A 15,115-nucleotide genomic window follows, 5' to 3' on the forward strand; every position below is an offset into this window, starting at 1 on the left:
GAAGGAAGGAAGGAAGGAAGGAAGGAAGGAAGGAAGGAAGGAAGGAAAAAAAGCTCAGTCTAAGTGTCTGCCTTCGGCTCAGGTCATGATCTGAGGGTCCTGGGATCGAGTCCCGCATCGGGCTCCCGGCTCGGCGGGGAGCCTGCTTCTCCCTCTGTTGCTCCCCCTGCTTGTGCTCTCTGTCTCTCTCTCCGACAAATAAATAAAATCTTAAAAAAAAAAAAGAAAGAAAAAGAAAAGAAATCCGTAGATTCTAAGAGAAAAGCTTTGTCCACTTTTATTTTTCTCCAGCTTTTCATGACTTTACTAACGACTTCCCTCTTGTCATTAAATAAGTGTTCGGTTTCCTCCTGTGTCAAAGGGGGTTATGATCACAGAACACACGTGTCTGAGTCCCCAGAAACCTGTATTTAAATATTTTCTCGCCGTGCCGGTTACAGCAAAAGTCTGGAGGCTAAAGGAAGTTAATCAGTGGCCATAAATAATTACAATTGTTCACATTTTCTCCTCTTTGATTTTTAGGGGAGTTTGTGTTTGAGGCAGGATTTGAGCGTGTTTGCTACGTCAGTAAATATAGCCCCGTGGTAGGAATGTTAGCGAAGCATTTTGCGCGTTGGGTAGAGTGTTGGAGAAGGTGAGCCTTCCGTGTCTTTCTTTTTTTTTTTTTTTTATATAAGATTTTTTATTTATTTTTTGACACAGAGAGAGACAGTGAGAGAGGGAACACAAGCAGGGGGAGTGGGAGAGGGAGAAGCAGGTTTCCCGCCGAGCAGGGAGCCCGATGCGGGGCTCGATCCCAGGACCCCAGGATCATGACCTGAGCCGAAGGCAGATGCTTAACGACTGAGCCACCCAGGTGCCCCTTCCGTGTCTTTCTGACCCAGCGGTTCTCAGGGGCAGCTGCCTCCCCCAACCAGGGGGACATTTAGCAATGGCTGGAGACACCTGAGTTGTCACGGGTAGGGGACGGGTGGCCCTACGGTGCATCCAGGACAGCCCCCCAGAGCAAAGAATTATTTAGCCCTAAGTGCTGTGGTTCACGGAACCTTTCTACCAGGTTAGGTGGGTAGAGGTAGGTTTCAAGACAGGGAGCAGTCGAAAGATGACGAATCTTCAGATTCTCTTGCATCCTTCGATAAGACTTCGGGGTAAATCCGGAGTTCCCTTGAACCCCAGCTGCTTCCTATGACTTAAGCCAGGATTTCTCCTCCCACAGAGGCTTACACTCATACTTTTACTGGCAACGCTGATAGCCGCATTTGGGTCATCCTTCCAGTATGGGTACAATGTGGCCGCCGTTAACTCCCCTGCCGAGGTAGGTCACTGGGGTGAGTGAGACGCAGCTCCCAATCAACGTGGGGGGTGGCTGGAGCAGCCTGTGCCCGGACATGGCCACCTGGGTGGTGGTACGTGCACACTGGGGCGCACAGTGGGTCCTCAGGTCACGGGAGAGGGAAGTACGCGTGAGACACACAGCACAGACCCAAGGGAATGACTTGCGGGCACAAGGCCATGGGGGTGAACCCGCTCCCCTGGCCTCAGCTTCTCATGGGGAGCCAAGCCTGGCTGTGCACACGGGGGCTGGTGCGGATGGGGGCTCTGGTCTTTTGTAGCCCTGCACTCTCCAGAGGAGTCTGGAGGGTCAGGGGTCATCCAAAGGCCTGGAGGACTGGAGTTAGCAACGTCCTGGGCAGGGTGCCTATCAGAGGCCTGGCAGCTCCCCAGGTGGGTGCTCCTGCTAGCTGTTAGTCATACCACTCTGTCCCTTCTCCCTTCCACTTACAAGTGTCACTGTCTGTGTGCCCAAGTCGTCCATCGGGGGGCCTAACAGCTCACGGTGTTCTTTCTGCAAAACCAGGTCAAGTTACTTTGGTGCTCTCTTCCGCTTTGTTCTCCAGCTCATGAAAGCATTTTATAATGAGACCTACTATGAACGTAACAATAACTACATAAATGAGTTTTCCTTGACATTGCTGTGGTCTGTTTCTGTGTCCATGTTCCCCTTTGGAGGCTTCATCGGCTCCCTCATGGTTGGCCCCTTGGTGAATAAACTTGGCAGGTAAGGCAAGCTAAATTTCCAGCTCCTGAAAATCCTAGACCCCGACCATTTCAAACCTAGGCTTAAAGCTGAAGTTGTTTTGTTGTTGTTGTTGTTGTTGTTGTTGTTGTTGGTAAAACTAGGTAATAACTATTGTGATGATTTCTGTTTTCTAATACGATCTTAAAGAGACCAGATGTTGACCAAGTGTCTGGGGATGAGGCAGGGTCTCAGAGCTAGAGGTGGGTATGGCAGGTCTTGGGCTCTGGGGGCAGGCCAGAAAGAGCAGAGCATACTTCACAAGTCAGGACTCGCTCCCTCTATGTTCTCTTGCCTTACACGTATATTCCTTACCAAAACCAAAACAAGTTCTCTCCTCTCTCTCTCTTTTTTTTTTCTCTTTGCTTTTTAAGAGTCAAACACCAGATAACAGGGCCACAATGTCAGTCCCAATGTAGATCATAGCACAGCGTTCTTGAACTCTGCCTCCCAAACAAACACAAACTCACTGCTCTGTTCTTTTACTTTGAGATCAAGTAATAGGCAGAATTTAACCCAAATTAAATTCCTAGAAAACTCTGAAATGGCTGAGATTAATGTCAGGCACTCCAGGGTGAAACTGCGTGGTCCCGGGGCAACTCTCACTATGAGTGTTGTGAATGCCAAGGGCAGAGCTTATATCTTTGCCCCTAATTCTAGAAACATTAGAGATTATGTATTTGATTCCAAAAAAGGTCCTTAAGACATCACACTCCCTCCTGTAAATTCCATGGGCATGAGAGAGCGGCCTTGGTATGAGCGGTATTTAAGAGCTCCTCCCCACCAGCCCCTTCCCTTGACGAACGAGCACACAGAGTCTAGGTAAGGTCAAATCGTCTTCTCGGCCACAGATGTCATTAGCTCGAGAGTCAAGGCCAGAACCCAGCGCCTTCTCCGGTATTTTTCAAAAAAGAGTCTGAGATTAGAAACATACAACCTCTGCTTTGGGATCTAAGATCCTGAGGTCTTCCTGGGAGGTTGGTGTTGAACTCAGCAGTTTTCTCTGCCGGCCAGAACATCAATCAAGTCACAGATCTGCAGGCCAGGTCTCCTTGAGTAAAGGACTTTGGTCCACGTTGGTCCATTTGGTCCACAGATGGAGTAGACAGTTGCTTGTCCAGCTGTCTGCTTGAGAATGTGATAAAAATGCTATTCAGCTGTTTGTGGTTTTCTTAAAGTTCTGTTCCTTATACAACAGTAGCAACTAACAATTTATTGATGGGTTCCTATGTGCCAGGCTCTACCCCGAACTTGGGCTTTTAGGGTTTTTAGGGGTTTTTTTTAGGGTTTTTAATTCCCCCAATCCATACAACAGCCCCATCCCCTTTTTCAAAATGGGAAAACAAAGCACAGAGAGATGCTGTCACTTAGCCAAGATTATACAGTTGGGAGGAAATTCCATCTCTGAGCCTGTCCAAGCAATACTGTTTTATCAGGCAAGTATCTTCTCTATCTGTTGCTTTATTGCTTAATCACACACATAGTATCTTTTTCATACAAGATATTTACATGTTCATGTGGTCAGACTTAACTCTCATTTATGGTTTTTGCTTTTTGGGTCTGAAGGCAGCCTTCCCCACCTACCTGGAGTCACAAGGGTAGTCTTCTATAATTTAAAAAATAATGTTATACAATTTTGTTTTTCCCAGGCAGATCTGGCATTTTTTTTTTTTTTTAAAGATTTTATTTATTTGACAGAGAGAGACACAGCGAGAGGGGGAACACAAGCAGGGGGAGTGGGAGAGGGAGAAGCAGGCTTCCTGCGGAGCTGGGAGCCCGATGCGGGGCTCGATCCCAGGACCCTGGGATCATGACCTGAGCCGAAGGCAGGCGCTTAATGACTGAGCCACTCAGGCGCCCCAGATCTGGCATTTTATTTTGTATGGTGTTTTAACATTGAAAGGATATTCTATATGCTGTTGAATTCAATCTGCTAATATTTCATGTACGATTTTTCCATCTACGTGATATCAGTGAGGTTGGCCCTATACATTTCTTCTAATGTCCTTACCTGATCTGGTTTCAAGATTCCACTAACATCATGTGAGTTGGTGATTTCAAAAAACCCTTGAGTGTATCCTAGTATGCAGCTCTTTCCCTCTGCTCCCCACCACCGATGCACTCTGCACTGTGGTCATTTCCCACTGTGGCTCCCACCAGGCTGTGCACTTGACCCTTATCACCAGGCTGTGCACTTGACCCCTATCACCAGGCTGTGCACTTGACCCCATCACCAGGCTGTGCACTTGACCCCTATCACCAGGCTGTGCACTTGACCCCTATCACCAGGCTGTGCACTTGACCCCTATCACCAGGCTGTGCACTTGACCCTTATCAGCCTACCATCACAGACAGTGGAAGCAGCAGCAAAGCCCGCTGCTGTAACTGGCCAGAACTTGCTGAACATCTGTTAAATGAACACGTGAATCCTTCGCCCAGACTAACCGACATTTCGTCCTCTGCAGGAAAGGGACTTTGCTCTTCAACAACATCTTCTCCATTGTCCCCGCGATCTTAATGGGGTGCAGCGAGGTTGCCCGGTCGTTTGAGATGATCATTGTGTCCAGACTTCTGGTGGGAATATGTGCAGGTAAATGATGCTACGCTGTGCTACCACTCTGTGATTTAGGATAATCGGGGAGGAGGGGCAGGCACCAGGGTCTGGACCATCCTGGGGCCGCTGAAGCTCGCAGACGCAGTGAGCCTGCACCTGCCTCTGTCCTGAACTAGACCCTGGAGCCCACGCTTTAGTCTCAGGTGCGTTCAGGGGCAGAGCGTCCCTGTGCCACTTCCCACAAAGAGAGCCCTTGCGTGAAAGACAGAAATACAGAATCCTGTGCAGAGGCGCGCTTCCGTCTGGTCCTTTATCTTCGTATTTTCTCAACTGCAGGCGGGCCAGTGGGTGGGCGGAGACCCCTGATTAGTGAGCAGCATTTTCTTTTTCTAGACAGAGTAGACCGTGTCGTGGGCAATAAAGATAAGGATTGTCTTCTGGAACTTTTGCTTCGGTTATTGATACGTGTATGAAAATCAGGTTGCAACGTAAAACATGTTTCTGTATTTTTTACTGTGGGTCGTGGTTGAAAAAGCGTGACGAACAATCTAACGGACGAATCCCTCTTAATGAGAGCAGCCTCTCAACTTGTATAGGGAATGTGAAGTTTGCAAAGGGCTCTTCGGGGGGGGGGGTCCTCTTTCACTTCCTCCTCCAGCGGCCACCTGCTGCAGAGAGTAATGACTGGCTGGGGTCTCTCACCCCATAAGCCCTGGAGCTGCTTTGCAAACTCTCCAAAGCTATCCTCAGAGGCCGCGCTTTGGTGGTCGTAGGAAGCTCCCCCATAATTGTTTCAGACCGAAGAGATGGTGTTAAAGCCATGCTTGTGAACTTCCCCCCCGCCCCCCCCCGCCCCTGTGACTTGGCATTCTTTCATAGACTGTATTTCCCAGGGCTGGTGGGGGTGAGCGGGGCGCCCACTCTCAGTGCCATGCACCTTCCGCGTGGGCACCCAGGGTAAGCGCCCCCAAAATGCTGCATCCCGGGCACCCTGCCAGCAAACCCGCACCCGGCCCAGGCAGTACCAGCAGCTCTCATTTTCTCCTTCCATCACGGGGCTAGGGATGAATGGAAGACCTGGCTGGATGTCAGCAAGGCCCTCAGCGGGCTCTATGGACAGTGGTGGGCACGGCGAGGAGCCTGGTGTTAGGGGAAATGGCGAGGAATTGCGGGGCCAGGGAGAAGAAGAGGAAAATAAGATCCTTGAAGAGAGAAGAGGTCCTGTCAAGGAGAGAGTGATGGGCCCCATGACAAGCTTCCTTCGTACTGCTTTCCCTGAGAGCGCTGGATGGACCTCTGCCTCCTGAGCCCCAAGGGTGCCTGGCCCGTCTCCCCCTGCAGCAGGGCTGGGCTAATGAAACACGGATAATTCCTGGAAGGTGCAGGCAGGCACTTTTCTGTTGACCATCCAACACTTCAGGGTTGGTTCCAACAGGGAAATATTAGGCTCCGATAGATAACAAATCACAAAACCCCCAACCTTTACTCCTAAATAAACATGACTTTCAAGTCAGTGGTTCTCAAACATTCTGGCCTCACTCTTACACTCTTAAAATTATTGAGAGCTCCAAAGAGCTTTTTGCTCACGTGGGTTGTATTGATTAATATTTACCATTTAGAGATTGCAGCCAAGGGGCACCTGGGTGGCTCAGCTGGTGAAGCATCTGCCTTCGGCTCAGGTCGTGATCCCAGGGTCCTGGGATTGAGCCCCGCATTGGGGCGGGGGGTGTCCCTGCTCAGCAGGGAGTCTGCTTCTCCCTCTCCCTCTGCTCTTCCCTGCCCTGTTCATGCTCTCTCTCTCTCAAATAAATTAAAAAAAAAAAAAGGAGAAACAAAGAAAGAAAGAAAGAAAGAAAGAAAGAAAGAAAGAAAGAAAAGAAAGAAAGAAAGAAAAAGAAAGAAATTGCAACTAAGAAATGTTCATTTAATTCATTGAAATGGTGACAAGATTACATACATGTGATTCTCTTATGAAAAGAGCTGTATATTCTAGGGGTGCCTGGGTGGCTCAGTTGGTTAAGCAACTGCCTTCGGCTCAGGTCATGATCCTGGAGTCCCGGGATCGAGTCCTGCATCGGACTCCCTGCTCAGCGGGGAGTCTGCTTCTCCCTCTGATCCTCCCCCTCTCATGCTCTCTGTCTCCCATTCTCTCTCTCAGATAAATAAATAAAAAAATCTTTAAAAAAAAAAAAAGCTGTATATTCTAAAACAAAAAAGCTTAGTGAGAAGAGTGGCATTGCCTTACATTTTTGCAAATCCCTTTTTAATGTCTGGCTTCAGAGAAGACAGCTGGCTTCTCCAACCTGCTTCTGTGTTCCCCTGGCTGGGGTACCACGTGGCATGTCACCTCTGGAATGCTCCACTGTGGGCTCAGGAGAGAAGGAGAATGAACAGGGCACTATCTCAGGATTCTTGGAAAATGCTTTTGATCTCGCAGGCCCCCTGAGAAGGTGTCAGGAGCTCCCTAGGTCCTCAGATCCCTTTTGGATCTCAGGTCATAATCCATTTGCGGTTAATTCTTTCACACGGCTCCTGAAAAAGTCAGGAAGGTGAGTGAGCCAGCAGCATGCTGCTCAGACATCCTAAAAAGGAAGGGAGCAGCTGCTCTGCCAAAAGGGGATACAGGGACCAAGGGGGTGCAGGGACAGACAGTGGGACTTGAGATGCTCAGTTCACTGGCTCACTACTAGTCAACTCGAGTGGCAGAACACCAAGCACTTTCCCCGAAGGGATTTCAAAGGTAAAAGCCACTTTCTCCGACTCTGTCCGACCAGGCCAGCTGGGATTGCCCAGTGGAGTCGCTTTTAAGTCCAAATAGAGTTTGCTTCCCACCAGCAAGAAGGGGACCCCGTCTCTTCCCAAACCTCCGATGTTTGCCTCTTCAGTTTTTGTCCCTCATCAAGTGAAGTGCTTACTGCTGAGATGTGGGGTCCCTCCCACCCCCTCGAGCCCTGAGTGGTGACCATGGAGCCCGCCCCTCAAGGGCCCCTCCTCCTCCCAGCCCTTTAGGTGCTAGGCCTGCGGCGTCCCCACACATACCCCACCAGACTTCCCAGGGCTTCTGCAAAGACTGCCCCTCTTTGCTCTGACAACCGGGAAGAACTGGCGTGAATGAGCAGCGAGCCTCTTTTAAAACACTAAGCAGATACCCTTGGGGAGAATCGCCAAGCTTGAACCCTTGGTTCTCAAAAGGTTCCCTCCTATCTGGATGTCATCCAGTACCCACCCGCTGCCACACTGTTCTCCTCGGCCTCCCTGCGGCCGGAGTCCCCTCTCAGACCCGCGTCTCTCCGAGCCCCAGCCTGAGTCCTGACTGGGTGCTCGATACTCGGACTAGTGACAACCCCCCTGACCTCCGTCCAACATTCTCAGCATCTTGTTGGGCTTTTGGGGGAATTAAATGGGATGATCTATGTAGAAAATACTTCCGAGCCTATAAAATTAAGTTCCACCTAATCTTCCTTGTTCCAGTAAGACGAGAAAACTTAAAAGTTTAAATAGTGGACATTCGGAAGTGGTAATTATTCCACAGCATATGTTTACATTTGTAGTGCTTACTGATTAACAGAGCTTCAGCTGTGCATCAGTTGGTTATGTAATACGCCTTCTCAGAAGGCGAAGCTGGTGGGCAGGGGTCCTTGGCACCGTACGAACAGCTTCCCCCCAAGGAGCCAGAGAGGAGAAGGTGCCAGGCCACACCTGGGCTTTTCCTCCCTGGCACCAAGCCAGTTAGGAGGGCAACCCAGAGGTCAGGCCGCCCGTGTCCCCCGCCCCCGGTGACATGAGTTGAAAAGCCAGGCTGCTTGTCGATGAACTTCCTTGGCTCAGACTATTATTTCTTTCCTTACAGTTTAAAGGATGAAGAATTAAAAGAGGTGTTTGCTTACTCTCGCCGTTTTGAGACCCGATGTGATTGCTGGATAAGAACGAGTGTGTCTGAAGACACAGCTTGTCCCTGTCAGGCTTAATGTTTCCTGATGGTGTTTTTACTTCAATCCCCTGCCAGGTCTGTCTTCCAATGTTGTCCCCATGTACCTGGGGGAGCTGGCCCCCAAAAACCTGAGGGGGGCCCTCGGGGTGGTACCTCAGGTCTTCATCACCATCGGCATCCTCGTGGCTCAGATCTTTGGTCTTCGGAGCCTCCTCGCAAACAAAGAAGGTAAGCCCCGGCCACCTCCAGACCCCAGGCCTCCCTCCGCTCCGACTGGACGTTTCTGTGAGCTGGTCTTTCCTCTCTGGACGCTCCGAGAGCGTCCCATTCCATAGACGAGGAAAGGGGGGTGCCCCCTGGGGGTCAGGTGGTGAGCCACAGGGCTGGTACCCCTTCTAGACCCTGACTCTGGAGCCACACTGCCCTCCTGGAGAACCCAAGCCCAGCACATAGTAGGTGCACAGTAAATGGTAACCGCCACTCCTTCTGCATGAACCCCCGCCCCCTTTCTGGTCTCAGGTCTTGAAAGGAAAATCACCATTAATCGTCACACCAGCCAGAACGTATAATGTGCTTACTGTGGGCCAGGCACCAAGTCTTTATACTAATTCCATTCAATCCTCCAAGCAACCCTCTAAAGCAGATACTGTTATTATGCCCATTTTACAGATGCAGAACCTGAGGCATAGAGAGATTGGATAATACGTCCAAGGTCACCTTAAGATACACATCCCGGTGGTTTGGTCCTAGGTCCATGTTAAGCGGCCACTGTCCCCCTTTCAATCACCCTCATAAGGAGCAGGGACCAGGGGTTCAGGGGCTGAGTTCCTGTCTCCCAGTGATGGCACGTAAATGATCAGCAGGACGCAGGGCAATCTGCAGAGCCCTGGTGTCCGTGACGTGCTTGCTGGTGGGCAGTAGGGAGTGACTGGTTCTGCCCAGCGAGGGGGGCCTCAGAGAGGGCTGAGGGTCTGGACTGGGGGGAACAGGACCAGCGTTCCAGACCTGGGCATGGAGGACAGAAATGCAGAAGTTTTTTTGTAAGTTCGGGGAACTACAAATGTTGTGTGGACTGCATTTGTCCATCCTTTTTTGAGACTCTTTCACTGTTGGTGCCCTTCCTCTGGGCAGAGTGTGTGGAGGGCAGGGCTTTGGCCTTAGGCATCTCTGAATCTGCAGCACGAGTCCTGGCACATAACAGATGCTCGAGAACAAGGAAGGAAGGAAACCCAGAAGAGAGTGCTGTGCAGGAGGCAGGCGGTCATGGTGCACAGGATTGAGGAAGTCCGACAATCTTCTTGAAAAGAGGATTGCAGCGGGGTGTCTGGATTTGGCAGTTCGGGGTCTCCAAGAAGAGTTTCCCGGTAGGGGGTGGGGTGGGGGCCCGAGCCAGACGGCAGTGGCCAAAATCGGAGATAGGTCCACACCTGCTGTTGGCTGTGCAGGGCGATGGATTCCGGACCAAGGGAAGCCTGCATTTGCAGGTGTGTGGGGGTTGGTCCTGGCACCTGCCTCACGACGTGGCCGGTGGGGAAGCGAGTTAACACACGAAGAGCCATGAGAGCAGATGCCTGGCATGCGGACATCCGCCGTTGTCACTGAGTGCCAGCCCTAGGAGAAAAGGGGGAGAGGCAGGGCGTTAGCAGCTCCTAGAAGGAGCCTGAGCTACTCATTCACTCATTGGACCATATTCATGGTGCAAAATAACACACAGAAGGAAGAGCGCATAAAACATAAACGTACATTCCCTCCACCCGAAATCAAACACCGGTGTTTGGTCTGGACGCCAAACTAGAGCCGTGCCCGGCCCCCCGTAGCTTTCTGCGTGCCCCTCAACCATGGCCTGCCCACCCCCACCGTGCTGACATTTGTCACCCCATCCTTGCATCTCCCTATAGCTGTTTACCACCTTTTGCAAAGATGGAGTTAATTTTCTGTTTCTGGACTTCATCCGGTTGGACCGCATGGTGTGGGCTACTGCCCCCAGCATTGGGTTTCTGGGACGGGCTCCTGTCGTGGCTTGCTTCCATCCCAGTGCAGTATAGGATTCTGTTTTGTGAATACCCCATGCTTCCTGTGTCCATTCTACCATCGTGGGCATTGCCTTGTTGGTCGTTTTCATTTCTATGGTCAGTGCAGCGCAGACTGGTCCAGTTCAGGTGTCCCAGTGGCCCCGGCAGAGTCCTGAGCATGGACAGGGGTCTCCTTAGGATACACATCCCGGTGGTTTGGTCCTAGGTCCATGTTAAGTGGACCAGCTCTGGTCTGGCTCTTAAGGAAACCAGTCTGGGACAGAGTGGCCGGCTGGGCTCCAGGGGGGTGGGGGGACTGGAGGGGCAGAAGGCAGGTGACTTGGCTGGGGCCGGCTCTCACGTGGGCACTGGCTTGCCTGCAGGCTGGCCGATCCTCCTCGGGCTGACCGGGATCCCGGCGGCCCTGCAGCTCCTGTTCTTGCCCTTCTTCCCCGAGAGCCCCCGGTACCTGCTGATTCAGAAGAAGGATGAAGTAGCTGCCAGAAATGGTAAAGCTTTAACTGTGCTGGGTCAGGGGACGGAGGCCACAGCGTCCTGGCTCCGGGGAGTTGGGGCGCCCTGAGCCGACCCCCTGCTCCCGTCCCTTAGCGCTGAAGAGGCTGCGCGGCTGGGACGACGTGGGCTCGGAGATGGAGGAGATCTGGCAGGAGGACGAGGCCGAGAAGGCCGCGGGCTTCATCTCTGTGCTGAAGCTGTTCAGCATGAGGTCCCTGCGGTGGCAGGTCATCTCCATCATCATCCTCATGGGCGGCCAGCAGCTGTCAGGAGTGAACGCAGTATGGGGACAGTGGGGCCCGGGGGCGCGGCGGGTGGCCGGTGGCTGGTGTCACCGCGGGGGCGGGGGGCCATGTCGCAGGTGTTGTCCCGAGGGCCCCACCAGCCTCTGGGGGTACCTTCCAGATCTACTACTACGCAGACCAGATCTACCTGAGCGCGGGGGTGAACGATCATGACGTCCAGTATGTGACGGTGGGCACGGGGGCTGTCAACGTGCTGATGACCGTCTGTGCCGTGAGTCCGACAGCACCACGCATGGAGGGCATCTTAGGAGTGGGGAGGGGGGTCCTAGCTGAGGACAGGGCTGGAGCTGAGGTGCGTCTTGGTGTCCTCATCTCCAGCCTCTGGGCTCTTGTCAGATGACAATCTATGCACCCCCCCAAGATGGAGACCCCTGCCCCCAACTCTGGAAGCTTCCACCGTGTGAAGTGGCTCCTCCCCAGTGTCTGACATTTCGGGTTGCAACCTGGGAGGGCAGCTCTAGGCAGGGGTACGCCCCCCTTTTCTGGCGGGGCTCCTGAGCCTCCCTGCTTGTCCTTTGCCCCCTGCCTTCCAGGTGTTCGTGGTGGAGCTCTTGGGGCGGCGGGTCCTACTCCTCCTGGGCTTCTCCGTCTGCTTCACGGCCTGCTGCGTGCTCACAGCCGCTCTGGCCCTGCAGGTGAGGAAGGGGGGGCTGTGTCCTGTCCACCCCCTGTGCCCTCGCCTGCAGTACAAGGAAGAAGACCAGAATGATCTTTGAGCAGCTGCGCTGAATCAGATGCCTGGGGACCATCTGCAGCCCCCGTCACCCCCACCCCATAGCAACCCACTGCCCACTAACGGCCGGTTTTCTGGGGGCATCCGGTTGGTGCTGCCTGTTGGAGGAGCCAGGAGCCCTCCTGCCCCAGCCCTGGCAGAGCGCCTGGCCCTCTGGGGACCTAGGTTCCCGATGTTCCCCATCCCCGGTTGTCCCTGCTTTGCCGGCTGTGATCCCACCCTGTTTTCTCCCCACAGGACACAATATCCTGGATGCCTTATGTCAGCATCACCTGCGTCATCTCCTACGTCATAGGACACGCCCTTGGGCCCAGTATGTACCCCAGAGCTGGCTCTATGCTTCCCTGGTCTCCTCTTCGGCACCATCAGCCCTAGAAATCTCTGTTCCCCGGAGAGGCTCCTTGGAGGGCCGGATGCAGCCCCAAAATGGCTTCTCCCCCTACCTTCCTATCGCAAAGGGGTGTGGACAGAGCATAATTAGACTGAAAGCAATAAAGCAGCCTCGACTATGTGGGTTGAAACGGGCTGTGTAGTTGGCGTAGAGATCCTTACGGGTGGTCACAGGCCCCTTTTGGGGACATCACAGGGTGTCACCTGTGGTGCTCAATTCTTGCTGTTGGCCTCCTCACTGTGCTTTGCCACCAGCCCAGCAGTCCCGGAGACACACTGCCCCTCGGGCCCCCGGCACAGCAGGGGCTCCGGGACCCTTTATGGGCCTGCTCTGCTTCCAGAGAAGGCAGCCCTTCCTCTTCTCCCACTCTGCCCCCCCCCCGCCCCGCCCAGGTCCCATCCCCGCGCTACTGATCACGGAGATCTTCCTGCAGTCCTCCCGGCCGTCCGCCTTCATGGTGGGGGGCAGCATCCACTGGCTCTCCAACTTCACTGTGGGCTTGATCTTCCCCTTCATCCAAGTGAGTGCGCCCCGGGGGCCCCGGATGTGCAAATCCTCAAGCGGTAAAGGGAGAACCTTTTCGAGAATGTGAACCCCGATCCCTTTCCCACAGGTGGGCCTCGGACCTTACAGCTTCATCATTTTTGCTGTGATTTGTCTCCTCACCACCGTCTACATCTTCCAGGTTGTCCCCGAGACCAAGGCCAAGACATTCATGGAGATCAATCAGATTTTCACCAAGATGAATAAGGTGTCAGAGGTGCACCCAGAGAAGGAGGAACTAAAGGACTTTCCAGTCTCTGCTTCGGGCACTAACTCGAGCAGAGGAGCCTGTTAAGTGGGTCTGTGTGGAGCTTCCCTCCGGGGCTTGCTTTCTGACCGACAGGTGTCTGTGAACACCCGGAACTAGGACCAGCCCGGTGTGGAACGCAGGCCCCACTGGGACTGTCCAAAGGGCTTCTGTGCTCTCTCCAGACTGACCCACCACCAACCCCGACTCGCTGTGAGCAGGCGCCCCTCACCAAGTGGGTTCGCCGTTGGGTAGCTCCTAATAACACCAGCTCTTACGACAAAAGTCTTTACTACAGTGGCGGGACAGAAGGAACCCCATCTGGCCGGAGAAATGAACTCCTCTGCAATCCCACGGGTCTGCTCGGGACCGGAGGCATTCTTCCTCCTGCCAGATCCATCTCCAGGAATACCAGCCCTGGAATATGTGATGTCCCAAGTAATGATGTCTAAGAACCTAGGGCAGGTCCCTGCGGAGACATCAACGAGTCAGAGATTCTTAATCGTGAATTATATCGCTGGAGGACATTGGCATTGCCTCTGTATGCTCAGGAAAACACGTATGATCACTTCTCACCAACACATGCTTCTTTCCTGTGAGCAGGTAGAAGACACGGGGGGGGCGGTGCCTCCCTGCTCCTTCAAGCAGTCTGTGTTGGAGCATCGGCCCTCCAATGGGTTTATCCCGGAATCCCTGCCTAGAACAGGGCCTGGCGTGGAGGAGGTGCTGAGACAGTATTTGCTGGAAGAAGGGGAGCAGCGAGAGAGGAGGTGTTCACAGAGTGGTGATTTTTTAAAATTTAAGATCGGGGCTCCTCTGCATGTCTTCAGGTGCATGGTGAACACCGAGGGGCCCTGAAAGTGAGATGGGGAAGGGGGGCCGGGAGGAGGAGGGATGCCCCCCCACACATATGGCACATACAGCAGAGCTGGGGGCTTTTCTTAAAGACATACGTTCACACATGTGTGTGTGCACGTGCGTGTGTGTGTGGCGGGAGGGGGGGACAGGATGCGAGATCTGCTCCTGGGCATGAAGGAGGCAGAGCCAGGGACAGGGTGGGACAGAGGTAGGATTAGGAGCAGCCTTTGTAAGGGTGGAATGGGGATCCTACAGGTGATTAATTAAATAACTCACAGGAGTAATGAGGGCCCAGAAGTGAAGAGTCCCCTGCTGGGGTTGGGGCACCCTTGACCTCCAGGTGCAGGGACCTGCCGTGCCAAGGGGGCACGGGAACCAGCCGCACACAGCAGGAGCTCTCAACACGGAGGAGCGGTCCAGCTGGGATCTCAGAATCCAGGAGGCTGGAGCCCCAGTCCTTGGTCCTGCCACTTCGTGATGGTGTGACATGCACTTTCTGCTCGGCTTTCCTGTATGTTAGTTTCCTCTTCTGTTAGAACTAATAACAAGTGTCTCACATGGTAACGAGGATGAAAGAATATGTTTATGGTGTTTAGATCAGCGGCTGGCATGTATTCTGTACTTAGTTATTTTTAAGAGCTTGAGAATGAGCATTGATCTTGAGGACAAATAAACCCATAGGTAAAAATGCAGCAAGAGACCACTATCCATGTATAACTGGAATTAAGCAATTAAGTAAATGGATGGCAGATGGTGAGAGCCATCTCACTGGTGGAGATAAGCCAAGACAGGGAGCCTGGGATGATCCACGTGGTCCTAGATGAACGTTGGAGATCCTGGTATGAGCTCACATTCAGTTTAATATAAACACAGATAGCTACCTATAGAAATACTGGGGTGCCTGGGGGCTCAGTTGGTTAAGCATCTGACTCTTGATTTGGGCTCAGG

The 15,115-nt window shown here is 52.9% G+C and overlaps 1 protein-coding gene across 1 annotated transcript in view; it reads left to right on the forward strand.

Annotated features, from left to right (window-relative positions):
- The window catches only part of LOC118020038 (solute carrier family 2, facilitated glucose transporter member 5), a 21,134-nt gene extending 7,152 nt beyond the window's left edge, over positions 1–13,982 (forward strand). The window contains exons 3-13 of the mRNA XM_035019870.1: positions 1,217–1,315; positions 1,899–2,059; positions 4,543–4,667; positions 8,638–8,790; positions 10,958–11,083; positions 11,184–11,371; positions 11,496–11,606; positions 11,929–12,030; positions 12,366–12,441; positions 12,912–13,039; positions 13,133–13,982. Of these exons, the coding sequence (XP_034875761.1) occupies positions 1,217–1,315; positions 1,899–2,059; positions 4,543–4,667; positions 8,638–8,790; positions 10,958–11,083; positions 11,184–11,371; positions 11,496–11,606; positions 11,929–12,030; positions 12,366–12,441; positions 12,912–13,039; positions 13,133–13,357 (1,494 nt within the window). The 3' untranslated portion in view covers positions 13,358–13,982. The remainder of the gene's footprint in view (positions 1–1,216; positions 1,316–1,898; positions 2,060–4,542; positions 4,668–8,637; positions 8,791–10,957; positions 11,084–11,183; positions 11,372–11,495; positions 11,607–11,928; positions 12,031–12,365; positions 12,442–12,911; positions 13,040–13,132) is intronic.
- The last annotated feature ends 1,133 nt before the right edge of the window (positions 13,983–15,115 follow it).

Source organism: Mirounga leonina, unplaced genomic scaffold, assembly GCF_011800145.1.
Source record: "Mirounga leonina isolate KUSES-001 unplaced genomic scaffold, KU_Mleo_1.0 Mir_173, whole genome shotgun sequence".
NCBI classification, from domain to species: domain Eukaryota; kingdom Metazoa; phylum Chordata; class Mammalia; order Carnivora; family Phocidae; genus Mirounga; species Mirounga leonina.